Source organism: Camelus bactrianus, chromosome 30 (assembly GCF_048773025.1).
Source record: "Camelus bactrianus isolate YW-2024 breed Bactrian camel chromosome 30, ASM4877302v1, whole genome shotgun sequence".
Classification (NCBI taxonomy): Eukaryota; Metazoa; Chordata; class Mammalia; order Artiodactyla; family Camelidae; genus Camelus; species Camelus bactrianus.
Window position 1 is genome coordinate 29,775,559 of NC_133568.1, and position 25,714 is coordinate 29,801,272.

General features: G+C 62.7%; 1 protein-coding gene across 8 annotated transcripts in view; it reads left to right on the forward strand.

Moving 5' to 3' along the window:
• Positions 1-25,714, forward strand: part of NFATC1 (nuclear factor of activated T cells 1) — a 91,014-nt gene that overhangs the window by 43,526 nt on the left and 21,774 nt on the right. For 2 of the 8 annotated variants that reach the window (XM_074355359.1, XM_074355360.1), the window contains exons 7-9: positions 3,792-3,847; positions 7,388-7,520; positions 19,320-20,009. In XM_074355359.1, the coding sequence (XP_074211460.1) occupies positions 3,792-3,847; positions 7,388-7,520; positions 19,320-20,009 (879 nt within the window). The other 6 variants (XM_074355361.1, XM_074355363.1, XM_074355362.1 and 3 more) reach the window with 6 other exon arrangements.

The following is a 25,714-nucleotide window of genomic DNA, read 5'->3' on the forward strand; positions in this document are numbered from 1 at the left end:
CCTGGGGCGGGGACGGGCGCTCAGCTTGGCCTTGGTGCCCTCCCTGCCCCTCCTGGGCCCGGGCTGCCCTCTCCCTGTGGGATGTGCAGGCCCAGTGTCCTGCCCACGAGAGGGCTGTCACTGCAGCTCCCTCCCTCGGTTTGCCCCAAACCCGCTCACCTTGCATGTGTCCTCCCCAAGGGCCGTGCAGAAGGTGGGCTGGAGCAGGAAGCCTGGACAGGGAGCGCCAGGCTCAGGAGGCCCCCGCTTCCACGTGGTGGTGCCCACGCAGTCCTGTCGGGCGATTCATTTTCACTTTTAGAGTCGGCTTTCCAGAGGTGTAACTCGCTGACCTCACGTGCCGCCCGTTCAAAGCTTGGAGGCTCCTGTGTGTCCAGAGCTGTCGTGCGTGCCCCAGGGCGTCTCCTCGCCCCCAGAGGAACCTGACCCGTTAGTGTCGCCCACGCCCCAGCTTGGCAGCACAGCCTGCTCTGTCCGCTCTGCTCGTCGGCGGGGAGCCTGCATGCCCGTGCCCGGCTCCCTCCGCCCGTTGGTGTCAGGTCCGTCCATGCGGAGCGTCAGGGCGTCGCCCCTCCGAGGGCTGGTAGCCGCCCCACCCCTGCCCCGCGTGGACAGAGCACATCCTGTTTATCTGCTCAGAGTGGATGGACACTGGTGTCACGTGTGATGCTGCAGTGACTGCCGTGTGCACACGCGTGTTCCTCCCCTGGGCGCACACCTGGCACCGGGTGCTGGGCCCTGGAGTCTCCACCTTCACCCTGGGGAGCCTCAGCAGGCAGATAGCTTGCCTTGCTCTGGAGGCGCGTCTCCTGGTCCGTGTGGCTCAGAGGGTCCTGCGTGGGGTGGGGTTGATGAGGGAGTAGTGGATGGGACACCTACTGACACCTGCCCCGGCCCTCCCCAGGTCACCCCTGGTGGGGCTCCACCTGCTCACGCCTCCTGTGGCTCCCGGGGTCCAGCCTGCAGGCCAGGAGCAGACGCACCAGGGACCCTGCCTCCTGGGGCCAGGGGAGCAGACGTCTGGCCTCAGACGCTGGGGTTCTTCCTGAAGGAGGCGCTGCTGCGTCTCCGTCCTCCCGTCTGGCCCGTCAAAGCCTCGCCGTCAGTGCTGCAGGAGGGTCTCAGGAAGGGGAGTCCGCTCAGCCCCCCGCCCCGCCCGCGGATTGAGAGCAAGGACCCGCGGCCCAGAGCCGCTCCGCCTGAGGCCCCGGCCCTAGGAGGAAGCCTCCTGGCGGGTGTGGCGGGGAAGCCTTTCCGATGACTCACGCGGCAGGGAATTCCCTGATGACTTGGAATATTTTTACTTCTGGGCTTGTGCACAGTTTCCTACTGAGAAGCCCAGTGAGCGCCTGATAAGGAGGCACACAAAGGCCTGTTTGGGGCTGGCCTTCCCGTCCTGTCCCTTCCCGGGGAGGCCGGGCTGCCCTGGGCGGGTGTCACAGGACGGGCGCCGGAGGCTGGAGCTGGGGGGTGGGCCTGTAGTCCCAGAGCGGGCGATGATCAACACTTCTCCCTCCTGCCCCGTCCCTGGACAAGGCCACGTGTGCGTTCCCGACCGTAAAGAGACGCTAGCCTTTAAGAGTCAGGCTCCGTTTAGGGTCCCCGAGGCCTGCCCTCTGCCTGGAATCCATCCTGGAATAAAGAGGCCAGGGAAGCCGGGGCCAGAGCCCCCACGCCAGGGTGGGCGGGAATGCAGGGAGCAGGGGCTCTGAGCACCTGGGACTGAAGAGCCGGCCTGAGGGGATTCGCTCTCGGTTGGTCTAGGGCCGGAGGGATCTGCGCCTTCCAGAGCCGTGAGGGCCTGGGAGCTGGCGCAGCCGGCAAGGCCTGGCCCGCCCGCGGACATGGTGCGTAGTGGGATCATGTGGCCTGCTGGCCCCTGGGCAGGCACCCCAGGACGGCATTCCACAGGCCCAGGACGCCCTGGAGGGGAAGGACCCTGTCCCCTGGGGGGCATGTCCTCAGCACGCTCGCCCCGCCGCCCACTCCACGACTGCATTTCCCTTCGTTTTTGCTCCATGGGTGAACCTGCCAGGCGCTCCCGGGAGGCCAGTCCAGTCTCTGGCCCCTCCTGGAGGATGGACAGTGGTGGACACTGGGTGATGCTGGGTGTCCCTGGCCCCTCGTGGGCCTCCGTCTCCCCTCTCCTGGGCAGGTGCTGCCCTTCCCCATTCTGGCCAGGGAGGCCTGGACACTGTGGAGAATTCTGTTGTGGGCCGTGAGCTGTGGCTCTGCCAGCCTCTGTCAACAGGCAGAGAAAAAGCAGCTGCATGGTTTTGCCCCCAAACTTCAGGTTTTAACACTTAAGCTGCTCAGTGAGGGAGGGACAGAGATCGGCTCTGTCATCAGAAAACGTGCTGTTTCTAAAAGGCATCAGGGAGGGGGGAGAGGTCGTCACAGGCGGAGTCACTCTGATTTCCTCAGACACGTGGCGGGGGAGGCGGGGCACCAGCACATCCGGGCGGGTCTAGGCCGCGGGCACGTCACAGCGGCCCTGGGGGCCCTCAGGTCCATGGGCACCGGGGCCGGAGTCAGGGTGTTCTTTCCCCCGGGCCCTGAGCTCACGGGGGAAAGTTCGCCGCTTTGCAGACCTCGCGATGCCTTCGAGAGCAGCGGGCTGTTCTGTGGGTTTCCTGTTGTTTTTCCCAGCGGAGAGGTGGTGCAGTCTCTGGGCCGTGGGGCCCTGCTTGCCGTGGAGTGGGTCCATCTGGCAGATAACTCGCGCGGGGACCTCGGGCGTCCCGAGAGGCCGGTGGGGTCCTGGCGCCTCAGCCTCCCCGTGACTCATGCTTCCTCCCCGCTCCGCCCTCCACCCCTGCCCGGCCAGCACCGCCAGGGAGAAAAAGGAGATCTTGTTTAATTTATTTATAATTTAGGGTTTGTAACACACGCACATCTCTTCTTTGCAAACAGAGGATTAGGACACTAAATGTATCCATAGCTATAGTGATTCGTCTGGGGAGCTGACTCGTAAAAGATGGAAAGGAAAGAGGCCTCCGTCGGAGACTGACGTCTGTTAATTCAAAATAACGGCCAAAACCAGTCCCCCGACAGCGTGCCTGCCAGAGGGTTTTCCAGACTCTGGAACGCGCTCCCTCCGTCCCAGTGAGCGTGGGTTCCCGACCTCGCCCCCTCCAGGGCCCGAGACAATGTGCCCTTTCTTTCACTGGAGGCTTTTCGTTTTTTCAAACATGCAAACGGCCACTGGGGTAAAGTTAAAAATACCTTGTGTTTTGCATTGGTGGATCCTGATGTGGCAAGGAGCAGACACAGGAGGCGTTTTCTCCCCCCCCCCCCCGCCCCCGGCAATTCCCTGAGCAGAGGCAGGGCCTGTGGCCCTCGCTGCGTCGAACAGCTCTGAGCCCGGAGTGCGCCATGCACACTGTGGGCCGGAGCCAGTGGGGCCGGAACCCAACCCAGACCTGGCCCACGTCCCAGCACGGCGCCCCTCTTGCTGGGGTTACCCGTGTTCCTCCAAGTGTGGACGCCCTTCCGTGGCTGCGCTGGGTGGGGGTACTTCTGCAGAGCAGGGGTCTGTGGGCCCCTCCAGGCTCCCTGCACTCAAGTTCTGGATTTGAGCTTCTCCCGACTGGGTCTGGCGTCCACTCTCCCTGCTCAGCACGCACGGCAGCCCACCTGTGCCAGCAGGCGGTCCCCACGGCCGACCAGGCAGGGGGAGCCTCTCACCAGAGGCTCCTGCGTGTGAGTCCTGTGTGCCTGCGTCCGGGTTGTAATTTCAGGTGGTGGCCATCAGGACGTGAGTAACGGACTCTCCCTCCCCTTCCTTGCAGACGGGCACCACATCTGGGAAATGGAGGCGAAGACTGATGGAGACCTCTGCAAGCCGGTGAGTGCGGCCCTGGGGTGAGGGGGGAGACGTGGGGCCCGGGGCCTCCTGACCACAGTGGCGGCGGCCTGGCCCGAGATACCTGGCTTCTCGTTTGTTGAAATGAACCGACTAATAAAAATAACGGAGTAGGGAGTAGAAACGATGGAGAAACAGTTCCTGAAACGAGCGCTCTCAGGATGGAAGGTGAGGTGAGGTCTTGGACACGAGTGACCGTGGAGGACGGTGCGCCATGTAGGCGGCAGGCCTCTTGCCAGGGGGCATGGGGGCACTCTCACGCCCGGGGCTCCTGTCGCCATAAGCTGCCTTTGTTACCAGGGCCCCCCCACTGGCCGCTGCCCCCAAGGGGGACGCTGTGTGAGCCCGTGGGTGCCTCCGGGGCCGCCGGCGTCCGGGGCTGTGATTCCTTGTTTGTCCTCAGAGGGCAGTCGGGACCCGGGCTCCAGGTGGGGTCTCACCTGCCAGCCAGGGTGCCTGCGGGGCCTTTGCCCCACCTTGTGTGGGGCTGCCGCGCTGGCTCGGGGCTGTCCTGACGCTGGCCCCCACAGCTTCCTTGGCTGTCTGCACACGGGAGCCTAAGTAGTGACCGCTGTCCGGGGCTGTTGATGGAGGGGGCTTTGTCTGAAGTTCCGTGGTGGCTCCACTTCCCTCTGACGGCTGTTCGCAGGGTTACTGTCCTCCAGCCCCTCGGTTTCAGTCTGTCTTTATATCTAAAGCAGGTCCCCACACACAGCAGAGAGCTACGTCTTATTTTTACCCACTGACACGCTGTCCTAGTCGGGGTGGGCAGACCGTTGGTGTTTAACGTGATCAGTGATGTGTGTGGGTTGATGTCCACCATGGAGTGTGTGCCCTTCTTGGTCCCAGAGAAGCAGCAGGAGTCTTCAGGTAACATGATGCCCTGCAGCTAGCAGGTGATTTTTTGAGAAAATTCAAGTTTCTTCCAAGCTCTCTAGCTCATTCCCCCAAATGCTGTTAGAGATGTGCAGACAGTCCTCCCGAAAGTGCAGGAAATGTGGGCTTTGCTGGAGGGGTCTGGGTGGTCAACCTCTGCCCTGGGCCGGCCCCTCCCTCCACACAGGTGGCTCCGGGAGGAGGCAGCACCTTTAAGGCTGTGACTTAAGCTTCCTCTTCCAAGCTCTGGTCCATTTAGCAGGGGCCTTACAAAAGTGTCAGAGGAGCAGATTCTTCCCTGACTCCAGGAGTGAAAACTGTGTCCACAGCCCTGCTGCCCTCATGGGTGCTGGGCCTGCCGCCTCACGTGCGCACTGCTTCCTGCCTTCCCCTGAGGAAGGGCCGCTGGCTCGGGCAGCTCGGCCTCCACGCTGGACTCCTGGCCCAAACAGGCCGTTAGCTGCAGAGCCAGCCTTCGGGTTTGCCAGGACAGGTGCCACCTCCCCTCTCCTCGCTGCTCCTGCCCTGCTGGTCACCCCGAAATGTGGGCCCACAGCCCCCGGTTCCAGCTCCAGCGTGGGCCCGAGTCCTCTCCACTCCCCAGGGCCCGTGTGGCCGCCCCCTTCTCCCTGGGCAGGAAGGAGAGGCCGCAGAAGTGGTGCATCTCTTGGTATCAAAATAATTCCACCAAGTTTGCATGTTCAGATTTTCCATCAAGTTTTTTTTTCCACTTTGAACAGTGGGTATTTTAAAGGGAGCCGAACAGTTGACAGTTGTATGTTCTAAACGAGTGGGGAACAAGTGAACGGTGGTGGCCTGTAAGTTCACACTTTAGTGTAAGTTTACTCAGCTTACTCTTTTCTTAACTCTTCACTTTCACTTAACTTACACTTTCACTTTAAGTTCATCTCTCTTGTCTCTTAAATGACGTCTACTTTTATATTTTTTGAATTATAAAAGAATGTCATATTCATTGTGGAAACTTGGAAAATACAACAAAGCTGTCCTGGAAAAAGGACACCGCCTGGTGTAATTTCACCACCGTCAGCGCTCGGGCACGTTTCCTGCCCTTCTCTTCCTGTTGTGGGTGTGTGTCGTGAGCTCCTCTGCACATTCACACACACATACGTGGACACTGTAGCATGCGTATTTTTAAAGCCAAGCGGGGTTGCGCTGTGTGGACGGTTTGTACACCGTCATGAGTGGATTTTCCGCACCAGCTCGCGTGGATGCACCGAGCGCCCTGCTAACCCTCAGCCTCCCGTCAGGACAGATCTTCTTACCTTACGGCGCAACCCAGCACCAGCGCCCCCATGGGGATGGCGTTTTGTCACATAATTTCATCATCTGCCTATTTAGAGGACTGAAGTATGTCCGTCTGAGCCCACATCAAACTAAGAGCTCACAGAACCTGGAAATGCCACCTGCCTGGGTCGCCCACCCACCCGGGTCACCGGCCTGCCCGGGTCGCCTGCCACGACACTCCCTGCAGCCACCTTGTGACCCTGAGTCACGTCCCACTTTACTTCTGACCTCAGCTCAGGCAGCGCTCCTCCCTGTCTCGCCTCACTTCTGTGTTGAGCCGTCGTTGGGTGTCAGCTGTGTGCCCACGCCAGCGTCACCTGTGGTGTCTCCTTCTGATAATTGAATCCTCGGTAAACATCCCTGGAGGTGGCGTCTTTCTAGTCCCCGGACAGGTGGTGAGACTGGGACTCGGGATGTCAGAGCCAGGCTGGACACCTGCCCGTGTCTGACCAGACCTGGGCGCCCACGGTGGGTGCAGCCTCTCGGCCAAGATGCAGGCTGACCAGGCACACACAGCCGTGGGCCGTGGCTTCTTCCAGACCAAAGGAGGTATTGAAGCAGTGTGTTCCCCGGCGCGAGTGTGGTTCCGAGGACAGACCCAAGAGGGGCTGCAGGCCAGCCCCAGGTCAGGCGCGTCAGGACGTCTGAGCACCAGACAGCCCAGATGCAGGCGCGCCGACCCCTAGCTGTGTCCTTCCACAGGGTGGGACACCCCACCGCCGTATTTTTGTATCTGTACTTGAAGGGGCAGAGTTTTGTAAAAATGTTGCTGTTTAACTCAAAACACGGACGGGTAACAGCAACCTCTGTGAAGCACCCTGTTCCATCTGTGCTTGACGCCCACCCCTCCGGAACCTGCTGCGCCCGGCTCTCCTGTCCTCTTCAATTCGAGGGGTTGTGGCTCGGGCTGTGGGCCCCCGGAGACACCTGCAGGGCACGCTTCCCCTGGGGCTCCATTGCCGGCTACCTGAGCAGGGGCTCCCGGCTCCACCCACGAGTCAGCCCAAGGGGGCCCTTTGTCCATTTTCTCACGGTCATGATTTGGGGGCAGAAGGGTGCCCAGTAGCCAGTCCTGTCTCAGCATTTGTCCTCACAGCTTCTCTCCTGGGTTGAGTTGGTGGCATCTTAGGTGAAGCCCCAGCCTCCTGCCCACACACAGTACCTCAGACCACCTCTCAGCTCCGGTTTGCGGGAGTCCAGGACCCAGGGGCTGTTCACCCCTAGGGAAAACCCTCCTTGTGCTCGACGCTGTGGAAGGGGCTTGTAGGCGACTGCCTCGCGCAGACGGCTCTGCATTTGGGACGCTAACGGTCTCCCTCCTGTCTGCCACTTTCTCACTAGAACTCGCTGGTGGTCGAGATCCCGCCTTTTCGCAATCAGAGAATAACCAGCCCAGTCCAAGTCAGCTTCTACGTCTGCAACGGGAAGAGAAAGAGAAGCCAGTACCAGCACTTCACCTACCTGCCCGCCAATGGTAACGCTCTCTTTCTAACCTTGAGTGCTGCGAACGAACCAATGGGGTGCTTTTCCTAAGAGACACAGGAGCTGACTGCCGCAGCGGTGACACAGTGCGGTCCCACTGTGCGCTCGCGCGGCTGCCGTCCGTTGGCACGGTCACGTCTTCAGTTCTTCCCAAAGAAAAGCGAAGCTTCTGGTGTATTTTCCTTCATTGCTGTTGGGGTGGGGCTGCATTTGGGGTCATTATGATCGTGTTGCTGGCTGCTTGCACACACGCAACAGCCAAGGGGGGAAGCACTGCTCTTTTGTCTGAAAAGCTGGGGTGTGTTTAAATCCCGTGGAAGTTTAAAGTGGAGAAGCAAGTAGCTGTCATTATTTTGCAGGTGCCTTTAGAAATAAACCCTTTCCATGAAGCCTGAAGGCCGGTGCCCGGCGTGGTCCTTAACTAACACTGGTGATTCTCACGCTCCCGCTAACGTCCCACACAAGCTTTTTGTGAATAACTGCATCTCCCCGTGACCGTGCGGCTTGCAGCCCGGAGTGCCTTTCACTCGACTGAGAGGTCCCTTGTTCAGGCTCACGTGCTTTGAGGACGGTTTCTTTTCCCTAAAAAAAGTCCTGTTCACCTCTTCCACTTTGCAGGTGTTTTCTTAAGGAAAACACCGCTGTCTGTCGTTCCACCCTGACCTGGCAGGAAGCTGAGCCTCCCCGCGTGTGCTCGGAGCCCCCGGTCCCGTCACCCTCCTCCCGGTGGACGGGTGTGTCCAGCGAGGACCGCGTCCTGATTGGCTGTGTCACGTGCACGCGCAGCCATCAGTCCTGTTACACTGCAGCTTTTGTTCTAAAACCTTAAAAGAGATGCGTACAATCTAACAGAGACATCATAAACTAAAAACAGACTGCAAAATGAGCAGTGTCGTCATTTACTAAAATCAAGGAATTCTTGTAGGTTTCCGCTTTCTCTGAATGTGTAATGTCATTTACATGATAGAAAGCTCTGGGATGCCCGAGTAGACGCCAAACAGAATTAACTGTTTTGGGGACAAACACTAGCCATGCCTTTCCAAGTTTGAATGACGTGATTGTGTTGCGAAATCGCGGCGTCGTGAGCGTGTTCAGTCACAGGAGCGCAGCAGCGGCGTTTGCCCCCCGCCCTGGGGCCCAGCTGCTTGTGGTCTGGGCCGCGGGCGCCTCGTGCCTCCTCTGCATTCGTGGGGTAACGAACTACGTACCTTACAGAAGAGAATAGGCTCTTTTTAATGTGATGATTGTGTCCTAATTAAAATTCGTATGTGCTTGACTGACGGAAAGCTATGCTTTACGAAGAAAATGGCTTTTCAAACCAGTGTAGAAAGCAGCTTCCAACATCGATGTTTTCTGCAGTGCCTGCCCCGGATTTACCTCTCGCTCACACAGACCCCCCAGCGTCAGAGGGGGAACGGCCGGTGCTCATGGTGTGCCTCTCCGGGGGTGGGGGGCAATGCCCCAAAGACAGGTTACTGAGGTCATGGGGCAGGGCTGTCCCGAGTCACTGTCTCCCCTACCCCACAGGAAACCTTCAGTCCTGCAGGTCCCTCCCACAGGGGCCGGACAGGCTCTCTGCTCGACACCCCCCACCCCCACGTCTGCCGACACGCCCCACCCCCACGTCTGCCCGACACGCCCACCCCCACGTCTGCCCGACACGCCCACCCCCACGTCTGCCCGACACCTCCCACCCCCACGTCTGCCGACACCCCCCACCCCCACGTCTGCCCGACACGCCCACCCCCACGTCTGCCCGACACCCCCCACCCCCACGTCTGCCCGACACCCCCGCACCCCCACGTCTGCCCGACACGCCCACCCCCACGTCTGCCTGACACGCCCACCCCCACGTCTGCCGACACGCCCCACCCCCACGTCTGCCGACACCCCCCACCCCCACGTCTGCCCGACACGCCCACCCCCACGTCTGCCGACATGCCCCACCCCCACGTCTGCCCGACACGCCCACCCCCACGTCTGCCCGACACCCCCCACCCCCACGTCTGCCGACATGCCCCACCCCCACGTCTGCCCGACACCCCCCACCCCCACGTCTGCCCGACACGCCCACCCCCACGTCTGCCCGACACCCCCTACCCCCACGTCTGCCCGACACCCCCGCACCCCCACGTCTGCCCGACACGCCCACCCCCACGTCTGCCCGACACCCCCCACCCCCACGTCTGCCCGACACCCCCCACCCCCACGTCTGCCCGACACCCCCCACCCCCACGTCTGCCCGACACCCCCCACCCCCACGTCTGCCCGACACCCCCTACCCCCACGTCTGCCCGACACCCCCGCACCCCCACGTCTGCCCGACACCCCCCACCCCCACGTCTGCCCGACACCCTCCACCCCCACGTCTGCCCGACACCCTCTCACCAATGCTCTGTGGACCCTGGAGGTGGTGTGCCACCCCACCGGTGGACCCCTCGCCTGTGGGGTCAGAGCACAGAGGCCTGGCCATCTGTGGCCTGTGCCGCTGACCCTAGGCCCCAGCCCCCTTCACGTCGCTCCACACAGTCTGCTCCATCCGCGGCTGGGGTGCCCAGGCTCCCCACCCCCGGAGTACCCTGCCCTGCCTGCCTTCCTGGGGTGGCGGTCCCCATGGCGCTGTGACCAGGCCAATATCCCGCTGGACTGTGAGCTCCCTGAGAGCGGGGACCCCCGCCGGCCCCAACTCCATGCCTGAATAGTGGAGGGCTGCCCTGTGTGGTTTAAAAAAATAAATGAACAAATGAAAAACCAGAACTTCAGTTTCCAGCCTTAGGTTTGGTGTTTCTCTCGCGTCCTCACCGCCTTCCTCAGCCCTGGGGCTGTCTTCACTCTGCTGACGGTGGTGCCGCTCCGGGGGGTGGGACGGCCACCCTTGTCACCTTCCTCCCAGCTCTGAACTGACCTTCTGAGGCTGGGACTACAGACACACTAGCCTCGCCCTCCGCCCCTCCTCTGCTGGCTGCCGTTTCAAGTTGTTCAGACTGGAAGGAAGTCCCACTGGGCGTGTGGGGACCTCTGGGCCCTGGTGGCCTGTGTCCTGGCTGCTGGGCTGCGTGGGGCTTGGGACAGTTTGGTCCTTTCTCCCTCTCTGGGGCGGAGGGGGGGTAGCATGTTTAATTGGGGGAAAGTGTCCACTTGAGTGCAAGACGCCATCAGTGAGCAGCTCTAGCACAGGGGTGGGAAGGTCCCTGTATCCAGCCCGTCCTGGCCTCTCTGGGGCAGTGGTCACAGCCCTGTGCAGCCAGGGAGGTTCTACTAAGCTTGCTTGTTGCTGTTTTGGTTTACCTGTGCTCCTGCAACCTTCTGAAGGAGAAACGTCCCCACACTCTAGTGACTGAGCTGAGGCGCCCTGGTACCTGTCATGAGACAGACATCCCGCCAGGACCGGTCATGCTTCCTAAGGTTGTCTAGCACGTCCGCTCCGATTAAAGAAAGGAGCCTGACCTGCGGGGCACGGCTCCCCAGGTTTGGGGGAAAGGCAGTGTGCACGTCCCTGTGCTCCGGGGTCACGTTCCAGTCGCTGCCCAGCGACCTGGGGACAGGCAGGGCAGGTGGGGCTCACACACCAGGAAAGCGTCCCAAATTGTGACTCAAAGCACGTGCCGAAGTCAGTGTCTTTGAAATGAGCAGTAAGTCACGAGGAGTGCTGGGGCCTGGGGAGTCCGTCTCTTCGTCTGAAGTGTTCTCGCTGGTTTCCCAGAACTGCCTGTGTTGACCTGGGCCTCTGCCCGTCTGTGGCTCATGGAGCTGGGGGTGAGGGTCCCGGGGCTTCTCCAGGACCAGCCGAGGAAGCCCGGGGGACACACGCCAGCCCGCACGGCCTCTGCCACCGGGGGAGCGGCTCTGAGCATCCGCAGACCCGGGGCCTGGCTCTCCATTCCCGCCTGTGCTGGCGCCGAGCAGGGGCGGCCGGTGTGGGTGGTCACAGCGTGGCCAGACCGCCCTCCAGCTCCCAGACAGCCCACTGGCCCCATCTTCACGGCAGGTTTTGAGTTCACCTCTTCCACTGAGCACTCAGGCTCATGTCCCCCCAATCCGTGGCATTGCACTCTGGGCTTAACCTCGAATCCCCTTCCAGACAGCAGGACCCTCACTCAGGTGACCATGGGAAGCTCCGTGGGCCTCCTCCTCCTGGGACCCTTGTCACTCCTGCCTGCAGCCCCTCGGCCCCCACCCCTGGCAGGCTCCTCTGAGCCCAGCCCGCCTGGCGGAGACCCGTCAATGTCCCCTCATTTCATAAACAGACGAGGCCCTGGGAGGTGGGGCCCCGGCCTGGACCAGCGCCGTCAACAGCGGGGTGGCCGAGCGACACCTAGGAGGGCCCTCCTGGTCACCCCCACCCGCCCTGCTCTGGGAGCGGAAGTGTCACGTCCCCATCCCGCCGCGTGTGACAGCTGCATCTTTGTGGCCCTGACCGCGGAGGCCGCCCCTCCAGTCTTCAGAAGCCTGCCTGTGCATGTGGCACCTGCCTGGGCGGAGCAGCGGCATTCAGAGCCGACAAGGCCAGGCTCCTGAGGACCGACCCCCACGCCGTCCCTTGTACCCCCAGAGGCCACGTGCAGGCGAGTCCTCCTCTGCCTCCTGCCAGGAGCTGAGGAGGCGCAGGCGGAGGTCCGATAGCCGCTGTCCACACCTAGGCCCCGGCCCAGCCTGTTCTCAGGCACCTGCCGGCTTCCGTGTGGAGCAGACCGCACCCACGTCTCCAGCCCATGGTGTGGAGGCTGGCCTGTTCTGGGTCCTGGGGTGTCAATCCCGGGACCCCAGCCTGCCCGAAACACCCTCTAAAGGCAACGTAGAGCCGTGTGGTGCCAGGTCGGAGCAGGAGGGCGGTGGGCACTCCTCGTGTGGTCAGTGGCCTTGGAGGCTTTCTGGAACCTTCCTCCCAAGTCAGCTCAGCGGGGTGGCAGCCACATGTCTGTCCAAGTGCGAGAGCCATGGGGGCGGGGCCGGCGCATAGCTGGGGGCGCAGGCTCCTCGGGCTCCTTTCCGTCAGAGCCCAGAGGCGGCTCTTGTAGTTCCCAGCTTTATGGGGCCCTTGTTCCAGTGGAGGATGGGGTGCATGTTTAATCTCTTTCCATGTTAAACTTGCTGCCACAGAGGTGCAGTGAACTGGCCCCTCCCTGCCCGCAGGAGGGGAGCATGCCCCCCGCCGGCCCCTGGACGGCCAAGTCGGGAGGCCGGGTCTGGGCAGGGCGTAGCGGCCCTAGGGGAGGGGCATGGAAGCTGCTCTCCCTGCAGGTCCCTCCACGTGAGGGAGCCTTGCTCAGGGTCTGCCCTCACCCTGCCTTCGTGGGTCCAGCTGTGTCTGGTCGGCTGTCAGGAGTCCAGATTCGGCGGTTGGAGAGCCCCAGGCATTAGGAGAGGCGCCTTCACCTCTTATCAGTAGCCTGGCATCGACCGTCTCGACTGACACCCACCTGGGGCCTCCTCCCCAAACCTGGCCTTGAATCCATGGGGAGAAGGTTTGAACTTGGACCTGAATAGAGATGAGAGGGGGCGGGTGAGGGGCCTGGACTGGTGGAAGAGACCGCGGATGCCCGTTCACAAAGGCTGGGGCCAGGGACAGGCAGCCCAGTGCGGCCGCACCCAAGGACTCCCTTGCAGAAACCAGTTCCACAGGCGGCCTAGCAGGACCCGGGGGTGGGACGTGGTTTTGTTTAGAAACTTGAGAGCCACGGGCCACCAAAAACAAAGGCAGTGTGAGTCAGGAAGAAGCTAGACCCCCGACGAGTCTGGGCACACCCTCGTGGAGACCTGGCAACCCCCTCCCCCTGGGGACCTGGGCCCACGACAGGGCGGCAGCCATGGCACGGTGGTCACCCCCACGTGGCTCCCTGAGCTCCCACGGGGTCACCACCCTCGACCTGCCGCTGCTTGAACGCAAACCACCGGGAGGGCGAATCGGGTCCCCTTCAAGTGCAGTTCTGGTGACACTGGGTGAGACGCGCCTGATGTGTTCATTGGCTTGTGTGGTCTGTTGACCAGAGTCAGCTGTCGGCCTGGTGAGGTGACAGATCCCCACGTAGGGCACCCGGAGGGCAGGGCGGTGCACACCTGTGGCCGCGGACTGCCGCCACAGACGGGGAGGCTACCCTGTCAGTCAACGTCCCCACCGTCCGCGTCTGAGCTGGCACCCCACTAACCTCTGTGAGCCCTCGGTCGCTGTCTCCTGGTGTCCACGTTCTGCTTCCGCAAAGCCTGTGGGTCCCCACCCGTGGGGTCGGGGCCTCACCACCTCGTTGGGGTTAGTTGGCAGTGTCACCGCCACCGTGGAGCTGAGGTCTCGGGCAGGGTGTGGTTAAAGTCGGGGCGTTCCCACCACCGTGAGCCCACAGCCTTGCCCTCCTGGCGCCCAAAGACTTGGGCGCAGGTGCTGGTTACACTGTGGAAGGACTGGAGCTCGCTCCCGGAGAAAGAAACTCCATACTGCCCTGCCGCATGGTGTGTGGGTCAGTGAGTCGGCTTGTCCGCTGATCCACCCCCCACCCCACAGTCCCCTCTCGGCTCTGGCCATGGACAGAGGCCACACTGGGTGATGGGCCAGAGATGACCAGAGGGCCATGGCTGATGACCCATAGCTCCCCACCACCGCCCCCCATATCCCCTGAGTGTGGCTCGTCCCCTCTTGGGTGTGGCCCTGCCCGTCCATGTGAGCAGGGCACTTACAGCTGCTCTCGGGCCGCAGCTTTGGGTTGGCCTGCTTTTCTGTGTCCCTTCTCCCTTCTTCCGTCTGCATCTGGATGCCATGCCAGGTGCTGGGGCTTCGAGCGTCTGTGAAACTCCCACCTCCAGGGACTCACAGAGCAGCCTGGTGTGTCCTCTTCACATAGAGTCCTGGTTTCTGGATAAAAGAAATCACTTGGATTCACGAGGTGCTGACACTCAGTGGGGCTGGTCCGAATGCGTCCCTCACAGCTGTCCAGAGAGCTGCCCCCGTTCACCTCGGAGCCTTGGCCTCTCGGGGTCAGAGGACTGGCCGGATGGTGTCCTGGGCCTGGACTGCTGGGCCCTGCCCTTCAGTGAGGGGACAGGCTGGCTCAGGGCACGGGGAACACCCAGCTCGTCCTTCCTCACGTATGGGTCCCGTTCTGGGCATGAGCCCCAGGTGCCCAGGTGTGAGGGAGCCCGAGATGGCGTCCGTCCGCTGCCCCCACCCCCGGCTGCCGGGGGCCATAGGCGCATGCCCTGAGCTTTTGGCAGCAAAGGAAAGGAAACGTCGGTGTCTGTGTAACAGCCTGCGGGCCTGGGGTCTGAGCCCCGCTCCCTCGTGGAGACATGTCACATGCCCTCGGCCACCTGGGGCAGTTGGCCCTGCCCACTGGCTTGTCCATCTGAGGGGAGTCCTAGGGGACAGCCACGGTGGGACCACAGACTTCAGTTCTGCTGAGTGGCCGTCAGCTGGGGGCCTCTGGCTGCCCCTGCCCAATCATCTGCTGAATCAGTCAGGGGTGGTCATTTACCAAATCCACCGAATCCCTGCGCGAAAGACAGGGTGGAAATGACCGATTCGCGCGGATCCCGGACGACGGGGACTGAGGCTTGCTTGGCACTGACTCAGTCTCTGAGGACAAGTTCAGAGTGGTTTCCCGGGGTGTGTGGCTGGGGTGGGGTGGGGTAGCCATGCCTGGGGGCCACCTGTCCACTCAGTGCCCAGAGCCAGACAGGATGGGGCTCACACTTGCTTCTTGACCTTGTGAGTGAGCCCACAGCGCCACCACACCTGTGACCGTGAGGACTGGAGCCTGTCCACCCCGAGGAGAGGCTGATGGGAATCTGGGCAGGGGAATTCGGAAAGGTGGCCGGAACTGCCCTGAGCCTTCCTGATCTCACTGGGTGGCCAGTAGGCGTCCACGGAAGTGTTACGATCGGTTCAGGATCAGAACCATGTGGGGCTGGGTCTGCCCCGTGGAAGGGCACACTCGCCCCCCCACACCCTGCCGTCTCCAGGACCATCCTCCACCCTGGCCGGGAGAGGGCAGAGCCACTGCCTGGCTCCTGGGGACTCGAGTCTCAGCGCAGGAAGAACTCGCTGGGGCTCAAGTCCCCTGGTGTCCCCACTCCTGGCAGAAACGCCCAGGCACCTTCAGCGAGGAGCCCCGGTGCCATCAACAGAGGATACGCAGCTTTGGGGCTTGGGGTGCCACTTCCACAATGACAGTCATGCTCTGAGTGAGGCCCGGCCGGCAGCCCACGTTTCCACAAGATGTGCTCTGTGGCCAGCAGTTGGCCTTGAAATCACATTGACCTCCAACACTTTCGCTTTCTCTGACAGACTGAGACTACTGCTCGCCACTGGGGTGACCTGGTCTGCAGTGCCCGCCCCCACACCTCCCACCCAGACCAGCACAGTGAACGGTGGACAGACACCCCGTCATAGGAGTCTCAGGCCAGGAGGGCGCTGCTCTCAGCCGTGGACAAGGGTCCCCTCACACAGGACCCTTCTGTCTCTCCCCCAGCTCGGGAGGCAGCACTGTCCGCGGGCTGCTGTACAGAGAGGGCTGAGGGCCATCAGAGGGCGAGGATCCGGCCACCTTGTGGGTGCCGAGGAGCAGGGGCCACAGACACAGGGAAGGACATCTGAGCGGAGGGGCCCAGCTTGGAGTCGTGTGCCGTGACGGCCCTGGGGGCTGGGTGGGCTGGGGTCCAGCCTGGGGCTTCAGCCTGCGTCCACTCTCCACCCCACGATGGCAAGAACTCAGTGGGTCCCAACGCCATCGGAAGGTGATGTGTTTCGTGAACCGTCCTGCCGTGCGCTGGGCGGGGTCCTGCCCACACAGAGGCCCCGCAAGATCATTTTGCTGAGATTTTCCCAGGGTGACGTGGGAGTTACCGTGGTGCCGCCGCGCCTTTCAACAGGTCGTGAAGGACAGATGCAGAAGCGTCCAGCACAGCAGACACCGCACGCTCCTGCCCCTGCTGGCCTCCTGGGATTGCTGGTCCTGGCTGGGCGTTCACTCCGCCTGCCCTGCAAGGCAGGTAACTCACGCCTGGGGCGCTTCCTGGCAGCTGTGTTTGTGGCTGCTCCTCGACAGTCGACAGAGCAGACAGGGTAAGAGTTTTAAAAGAGCTCAGGGGACACTTCACGAAAGAAGCAAGTTGGCCCTCGTGCCTGGCTGCAAATCCAGGGCAGTGGAGCGAGCGTCCCAGGAGGGTTTTAATTTAATCTGCCAGACACACGTGTTTAAGAAGTCGGAGTGTCCGCACGCTGATTCAGAATCTGAACTCTGCCGGGGTGCCACGTTCCACACGAGCGTCTTCCGAGTGCGAGAGACTTGGTTCCACCACATCATGTTGGTTTGTCGGGGCTGCTTTTAGTGACAGCCCTGCCTCTCAGGGCTGGGGCCTCTCGGGGCTGCTAGCGTCCACTCGCCATCTCTGGAGGATTCTGGTGGGAACCTGCTCCCCAGCCCCGTGGCGCCGTCTCAAGGAACTGTGTCCTGAGGCTGAGGCCGTCGGTGCCAGCCGGCAGTACTGCTTCTGGGAGAGGCCGTCCCTCCCGCGGCCATGGCGTTGAAGCTGTCCATGCTTCGCAGTGGGAAGTGAGCAGGGTGCGTCCCCGTCGTGGGTGCTGGCCCGCTCTCCCCTGCCCGCCGGTGAGGCTGCACACGGAGCTGGCTGGGGGGCGGGGCACGGGAGAGCCCCTGCACACGCTCAGACGTGCCCAGTCTGGGGCCCCAGCTGGACTTTGAACAGTCCCTGGTGCCATGCTCCCTGGGGCCTGGGGTCCCCACAGTGTGGCACGTTCGGGTGGGGAGCCTGCGCCCCCTGCGAGGAAGGACACGGCTCCGCCCGAGACTCTGAGCTGCTGCCGGGCACCTGGGGGTACTTCACTGGCGTGGGATCAGCACGTGAATCGGACTCCGCACAGAGGGCAGCTGGCTTCTCAGTGTCCTGCAGCAGCCAGCGGCGGCCTTTGGCTGAGTGCAGCCCCAGGACTCCAGCCCCCCGTGCAGAGCCCGGCCTGCGGCGCTCTCAGGAAAGAGACATCTGTTCGGTGAAGGGCCGTGAGTGTGTGTGGGCATCGGCCCTCAGTGTGGAGGTGGCCTGGCTGATGGAAACCCACCCAGCGGCCCCCACGGCGCACCCAGTGTGAAGACGCCCTGTGGTCTCTGCAGGCTTGCCTGCCTGCCCCCACCCCCACGTCCCATGTCAGCTTTGCTGGGCTTATCTGGTCTGGGAGTGCTGGGGGTGCTGGGGCCCGGGCCTTGGAAGCAGGGTTTCCGGCAGGGCTGAGACCTCCCAGCTCTTGGCCAGGCTTCAGGGCAGAGAGGGCACATCAGGGAGTGACAGACTGCATCCCCTCCTTGTGTCTCCTTCCAGCTGTCAGCTCCACCTGGGGATCCAGTCGCCCTGAAACTGGGCATCTCCCTGCTCTGTGTGAAGGGGGATGCATCAAAGACAGGCGGTGATTGAGGAAGGGGTGGGGGTGGGTGTCGGCAGGCGGAAAAGGCGAGACCGAAGACAATGACCCCCACCGGGGACCCCACGAGCCCAAAGCCTAGGACTTGGAGACCCCCGAGCAGAGTGCCATGCTCTTGCCTCAGCTGGTCTGGGGCATCAGCGGGGTCCCAGCCACACAGCTGCCGCACTGCCCAGGCGCCCTGCAGACACTCTGCGGAAGAGCTGGTCTGCGACGTCCGGCTGCCGGGGAAGCCGCAGGCACCGTGGCCCTAACAGCAAACAGATGTGCAAACTTGCCAGCTCAGGGCCTTCGTGAGGCACAGCTATGTTTGGGGGAGAGTCTTCATTTATTCAAGGAGGAGGAAGGGGCCACACCTAGGCCCACAGCCTGGGGTTGAGGGGCCTTCCTTCCGTGTGGCCACCCCGCCGCCAGGAATCTACCTGTGCGCGCGGGGAGGTGAAAATGTGATGAGGGTCTGCTGACAGCTCACCCACCCACGTTCGCCTTCAGCGTCCGGGGCGTCCGGTGTGAACTGAAGTGGGCTCTCACTAGTCTCTCTCAGAGTAGTTTGACCGTCAAGGGGTCTCATGTAAACAGAGATAAAGACAGTGAGAAAACGGGGCCACGGGCAGTAAGGGCGGGCAGGACCGGGGCTGTGGGTCGGGACGGAGCCCGAGTGCCCGAGGAGACCCCACAGGCACACCCGCCCATTTTCTTCCCCTCCGGTCCCTCTTCGTCCCCTTGCCAGCTCTGGGTGGACCGGAGAGCACTCTGGAGGTTGTGTGGAGCCTCTGACTCTGCCCTGGGAGCCGCGTGATCCCTGGTCCTCCGTTGTCTCCTCGCAGGAGCAAAGCAGCGGGAAGGAGGGACAGACGGCATTTTGCTCGCGTCAAAGGGCTCCCCCATCCCCGTCCGGTGGCTGAAGGGCTCTGCCCTGGGGCAGGGGCTCACTCGTCCTTCTGCTGGGTTTGCGGGACTTCTCAGCGCCGTCCTCCTGTGTGCTCCGGTTTCCCAGACATGCAGACGTTTATCAGCTAGGGCGTCGGTAGCAGCAAAATGAGTAGTACATCCAAGTTAAGATTTTCGCTTTGATGACTACAAATCCGTGGGCCCTTGGGTCCAAGGCTTCCCCTGCAGTTTGCAAATGGATTTTCACAGCATGTCAGTGCTGGGGGAGAGGCCAAGGGAAGCAGTGCTCTCAGAATCAGAACCAGCTGCTGCTCTCGGGTCCGATGACTCACGCCCTCTTTAGTTGGGTGGGAGGCCCGGGCAGGAGCTGCACAGGGACTCAGTCAAAACTCTGTTTGTTTTCCGAGGTCACCCGCCGCAAGCTGCCCGCCCCACCCCCTGCAGCTCACGTTCTCTGTCTTCTCTCCCCCCTCGCAGTTCCAGTCATAAAAACAGAGCCCAGTGACGACTACGAGCCTGCTCTCACCTGTGGACCAACGCGCCAGGGCCCGAGCCCCCTCCCGAAGCCTTGCTACGGCCAGCCACTGGCCACGCCGCCCGACCCGGCCTCCTGCCTCGGGGCCGGCTTCCCGCCCTGTCCGCAGAGAAGCACCGGGATGTCCCCGCCACCCAGCTCCAGCCCGAAGCTCCACGACCTCTCTGCTGCCCCCTACAGCCAGGGTGTGGCCAGCCTGGGCCATGGCCACCTCGGACTTCAGCGGCCAGCCGGAGGGGTCCTCACCGGCCAGGAGGCACCGAGGCCCACGGGCGTGCACCCCGGCTCCCCCCAGCTGCCGCCCCCCGCCCTGCTTCAGCCACAGGTGAGTCCACAGCTGAGCAGCTGCTGCTTCCCGGGTCACCGGCCAGCTCTCTGTCCCAACAGCCCCTCCTCTCCACCACCGCCCGGTGCCCAAGAGCCGGCCTGTTTGCAGCCCTGCAGCCCCACCCGCCCGTCTGCGATGGGCCACCAGCAGCACCCCCTGCCGAAGGTCCCAAGGAGCGAGCCTGCCGCCGCCCGGCCTCTGCTGCCGCCCGAGGTGCGTGAGGACAGTAACCATAGTCTGGCCCCCATTCCCGTAACGGTCAAGCGCGAGCCTCAAGAGCTGGACCAGCTGGACCTGGATGACGGTAAGTGCCCGAGGCGACGGTGCGGCAGAAGGGCTTGTGCGCCAGCGGCCGGCCGCCCGTCGAGCGGGAAGCGCTGTTGGTGGCACCTGCGTGGTTGGCTGTGCGGCCGCCAGCCCACGGGGGACACACAGCTCTACACGGAGAGCTTGGACGCGGGTCCCGGCACCTGTGGCCATAGACCCTCAGGGGCCCTGTCCCTGGGGTGATGCTGGCCAACAGCTCGGGTGTGTGTGCACCATGCGGGCTGAGCCGTCCTGTTAGGAGAGGCGGCCCAGAGCCCGGCGTCAGGCCCGGCTTGTCGTTTCTCGCCGTCCGAGGAGCCGCTGCAGTTGAGTGAACGGTTTTTACGCAGAGGCTGAGCTGCGAGTGAGTGGAATTTCACCCTGCGCAGCTCCGGGGACATGCTTAAGCACGCGGCAGGCTTGTCAGTAGCTCAGAGAACGGATAGTAAGGAGCAGGCGCTCCCTGGCCTGGGGCTCATCCCAGCACAGGCGACCTCGCCCCGGGACACACCGGGCCCCCTCCGCGTAGAGATGTGGAGGGTGACTTGGAAAGAGGTGCCCTGCAAACTCCCGAGTCAGGCCAGCTCATGTAGAGGACCTGAGAGCTGAGGTCCTGCAGCGGTGACAGGAGGCACCTTGGTGAGGGATGGGGTCTCTCTCCTGGGGACAAGGTGCCGAGGGCCCGTGACCTGCTTGCTAGGACTCGACTCGGTGCTTTCGTGGGCCCTGCGTGGATCGTATGCGCACCTGGCCTGCCGTCAGCGGCATGGCCCCCTTGCCCAGGTGTCAGCTGTTTCCCAGACCAGGGTGCCGACCAACGCTGAACATGGCTCCTGGCCTCCCCCAACACCGCCTCGGCCTCCCAGCCTCCACGGTCAAAGCCTCTTAGCCCCCTTCAGCCATTTCCCCTAAAAAAACCAGCCAGACGTTGTGGGTGTTTCCCTCCCGCTGCAGCCGTCTCAGGAGACGCCACTTTTCCCCACGTTCGTGTCCCGCAAGCCTCCCGCTGGGCCCTGTGCTCCCAGGACCCTGGGGAGAGTCACTCCTGGAGCTGCCGTTCCCGAAGCAGGTGGCGGGCCCCAGCTGGTGCTGGGGGGCACTTGCGGGCCGGCCCGGGGGCATGTGAGCCTCCACGGGGGTGAAGTGCAGCGCCACCTCGGGACGCCGGTGCTGGCCCCCCTCCACTGAGTTGTCCCGTCCACTTAGGTGGAAACGAGGCCCCACAAATGCCTCCCCGGCTCGTTCCTGACTCGAGGCTATGAGCTTTCAAACACCCTTAAGCCAGGCGTCCTCCCTGTAGGACGTGCTCGTGGTCTGTAGGTGAGACCCCTGGGGGCGCCACCCAGGACTCAGTGGCTGATCCCTGGAGAACCGCGCTCTGGGTCCAGAACTGCCCTCAGCAGCTGTGGGAAGTCAGTCCTGCCCAGGAGGTGCCCGATTCACCCGGATGTGCCTGCAGGACCCCGGTCACCCAGCCAGACCCGAGATCTCTGCAGGAGCAGGGTGGCAGTCCGGACAAAAGGGGACCACGCATTCTGCTGACCCTTGGTGCCTTGCGTTCAGCCCCAGTGCCTGGCGAGGCAGGCTGCTGGGTCCGGGCTTCTGTCTGAGAAAGTTCCGGAATGGTCCTGCCGAGGCAGGGTGGACAGAGAGAAGCATCGCCCCCTTGAGGTCCAGACAGCCCCACAGCTTTTAGGCTCAGGCAGAGGACTGGGCAGTGCCCTCTGGCCCCCGTCCAGCTGCCCAGGCCCCTCTCGTGGTCAGATGCAGCCTTTTTAGGTGGGAGGGTGGGCAGGGAGTGACCTGGGGAATGGCCCACGCCCGGTGAGCTCAGTGAATGCCCGTTCTGCTCCCTCGACAAGGTGTCGGGTGTGAGGTGTGAGGATGCTCGGTCCACAGCCCAGGCAGGTCTCCAGGCCCCTCTGGACCTGGCTGAGAGGTCAAGGCTGAGTAGGACGGCCCAGCCGGAGGCCCGTTGGCCCAGGAGGGCCGCCGTGGCCGCACGGTGCTGAGCGCACAGGTGCAGCCCCTGGTGCTGGTGAGACTGCCCCCTGTCTCCGTCCACCTGGCACTGACCTCTCCCAGCCCTGACGGGCACTCCAGCCCCTCCGGCCCCTGTGCCTCCCTTCCCACACTCCCCCGACCCCAGGGCCTGCCGGTCCTGCTCCAAACATCTGTGGAGCACCCGGCTGTCCACTTTAGGGCCCCACATCTCTCACCTGCGTCATGAGGTCACTTTGTCGTAGGTCTCCTGTTCCTAAATCCAACCCCCAATATTCTGTTTCGCTCTCCTTGTGATCACGGTTCTCTCTCAGAACACTGACCTGATCATGTGACTTCCTGTTCCCAACCTCCCTGGACCCTCGCTGCCGGAGAATCAGGAGCCCTGTGTGGGCTCGGCGGCCCCCAGCCTCCCTGCCTCGCCTCCCATGCACCCCACCTGCTGGCAGTGTTTGTCCACCGTTTTCTTGGTCCTGGGGCCCCTGGCAGAGGTTCTGAGACCCAGTCCAGTGTGGCTCCCGCAGATGGTTCTCTCGGCCTGTTTCAGGCTGGAGCTACAGGCCGTTTCCTGAGTGTCCACAGTCCCAGGCCGGCTGTCACATGCTGGCCTCTGAGAGCAAAGCGGCGTTCGTAGTTTCGGTCAGGGTTGGGACCATGGTTAAGGCGCCCGTGCCAGAGGCTCCCTGGACCGCAGTGAACGTGCTTCTGTGAATCCACATGTTTCCGCGGGACCCCCAGCCTCCCCAGCGTGAACTCTGAGCAAGTGTCGGGGCGGGTTCTCCCCGGGTCGCCTTGACAGGGGTGGCTGGTGAGGGCCTGGCGGGGTTTTGGTGAAGCTCGGCTGTCTTGAGTTGACTGCAGTGATCCCAGCCCATCCATTCAGTGTTCTGTGTGGTTGAGGTTTTTGGAAATTAATTAGTCAAAGGGGAACAGTTGAAGCTGCTGCTCATTCTGGGTGGAGGACAGCTCCCCAGCCCCGAGCCTGGGCAGGAGGGCAGCGCTCGAGGAGGGACGCGATCTGCCCGCATCTCCCGGGCCCTTGCTGGCCGCACAGACTCAAACGGGTCTCTTCAGAGCAGAGATTACGTTCCCCTCGTGGAGTTAACTTCTCGCTCCGTATCTCCACCCAGTTATGTTTCGTCTCCCCTTGCCCCACCCTGCTTACGTTTAATGACAGTGAACTTCAGGAGTTCCATTTTAGTATAAATGTTGTTTAATTTCACCGTCTCTCTTAAGAGAGTGGGAGGCACTTCAGAATCCCTGGCCGGTTCGAGGCCGTCTCGCTGGTTTAGGAAGCAGGCCCCTGCGAAGCGTCTGCAGCGGGGGCAGCTGGGGCAGTCGTGGGAACTGGCTCCAAGGCACGTGCGTCTTTCCCTGTGTGGGTTACGAATAGGCAGCCACCCAAGGAGGGTGCGTGGAGGAGAAGGTGGACACAGGGACAAAAAGCTGCGCTGGAACCTAGGCGCTTGATTTCACGTGGCCTTCACGTGAAAGCCAACGCTTTGTCTTTGTCGTTTACACCCAGGGAGAGGTGAGAGGCTGGGGGCTGACGAAACGGCCCAGGAAACCAGGGGGGATGGGGCGGTGTGGGCGCGGGTGACGCCCCCCGCCCCACGAGCGCCCTGCATGCACTGGCCCTTGTCTCAGCAGGACAGGGCCGCTGGTTCCTGGGGGTGCTGGCAGGTCTCGCCTGTCCTCTCCTGGGATTTGCCCCCGTGCATCTGCGGCACGAAGGTGCCGTCCCCTGGGGCGGGGGGGGACCTGGCCGTGCCCTGCGATTTACAGTGACTCAACTGCAGAGCGACTGCACATCCCCAACCCCAGGTGACAAGTTAGGTGGCGTCCCAGCTGGCCTGGCCCCACCGCCGCGGTGCTGTCTGAGGCGCTTCGCGGGCCAGTGGGGGCCGAGGCTGGAGGCATCCCAGCCTGTATTCCATCTCTGGTTTTCACTTGCTGGCTGCATGAGATGGCCGCTCTGAGGTCGGGCGACGTAGGGGTCCTCAGGCTTGTCCGTGACGCTGACGGTACCAGGCCTGCGAGGAGTTACAGTACGTTTATTTCACGTGTGTGCTGGCTTTTTATTTGGCTTTTTTTCCAGGAGTGTAGAATGAAAAAGGCACTAACAGGATATTCCATCAGGTCCCAGAGAGCCCGGGGGGTTGGGGCCCCGAGCACGGTCCCCACTCGAGTCACTCGAGTACCCACAGTTTATGCCTTAAATGGCACAGCACGTGTGACCTGCCCGTCTGCTGGGGACGCAGCGGAACACGACAGGGTTAACGCACGTCCCAAAGCTCCTCTACTCGAGCCACTGAAGCGCAGGAAGACGTGCCTCCCGGTGAGTGCCAGCTGTCTGGGGGCGCCTCTGTGTTCTGGTTGTTTCCACCCTCAGATTTTGTTTCAAAAACGTTTGGCCCGTAAATAAGTGTCGATTATAGTTTATTCTTTGGTTCAACGATACTCGTAAAACGTAAGCTCTCAATTTCGACTTCTCGATCCTGGCAGTACCACAGGGTGTGGTGTTTTTTTTTTGAAATTAGCTTTATGGCATCTTACTTAACACACAGATTAAATATGTCGTAAAAGCTGCACCTGAGCCGCGTCTCCTTCGTGACGTCTGTGACTTGCCCCCCGTGGGTGGACCACACGGCAGTGTCCCTCTGGTGCCAGGGTGTCCTACGTGGAAACGCGGGCAGTTCTCGCACACACGCGTGCATGCACACACACGCCCACGCACACAGCAGTCTACGTGTTGGGACGCACGCCCGTTTATGTCCATCTGCTGGGACGTTTTCTGCGTCTGTGCCGCCCGCGGAGTTTGCCCCAGCATTTACGCGAGGGCCCTATTGTGCTGGCACGCCGCACCTCCTCTGGGTTTGCGGTGGAAGCGATGGCTCCCGAGGTGCTGGCTCGTCTGCCGCTGCGCCCGCCCCCCACCGCCCCGTGGGCACCCGCCCAGCGGCCCCCACACAATCAGCCCTTTCAGGCCCCAGCAGGAGCTCTCGGGTTTCCAGAGTCTAGGTGTCATGAAACCAGCAAGCAGGTGGACCCGGGGGCCGGGATCACGTCTGCCCCGCGTCTGGCTGTGCGCCCCCCTCACGCCCTCCCCTCTTTCCTGCGCTCGAGCCGCTCTGGGAGAGAACAAGCAGCTCCCTCATGGAAAGTCTTACCGACCTGGCCCAGGGCCCGGGCTGAGGCCTCCCCGCTCCCAGCGATGATTGAGGGTCTGCCTTGCAGGGAGCAGACATGCCGGGCCGTTCGCACTGCGGATGGCGGCAGCTGCTTGGTGGACGGAGGCATGTGGTCAGCCCTGCAGATGGGCCCTCAGGGTCAGTGCTGAATTCACGTGGACATTGCATGGACGTCTCGAGGTGCCCTGGAGGGAGGGCTGCTGTCAGCACGGTGACCCACCAGCTGCATAACAAGGTCCCCAGGAGACCCTGCAGACGGCATCTCACGAGGCAGAAGGTCCAGCGGGCCTGGAGCTGCTGCCTGGTGCAGCAGGACCTCTGCCCCCCCCCCCAGGAACCGGGCGCCATGACGGCCACACCGTGTGTGGGTGCTTCACTGGGACTTCAGTCTGTCCAGAAGAACGTGGGGCCAGCCTCCCAGGGGCACTGTGTCCACACGTTGTCAGACCAGCACGCAGACTTTGCTGAAATACCTTAGTCCTCGTCTAGAGGAGCCGAGTGTCCCCCAGTG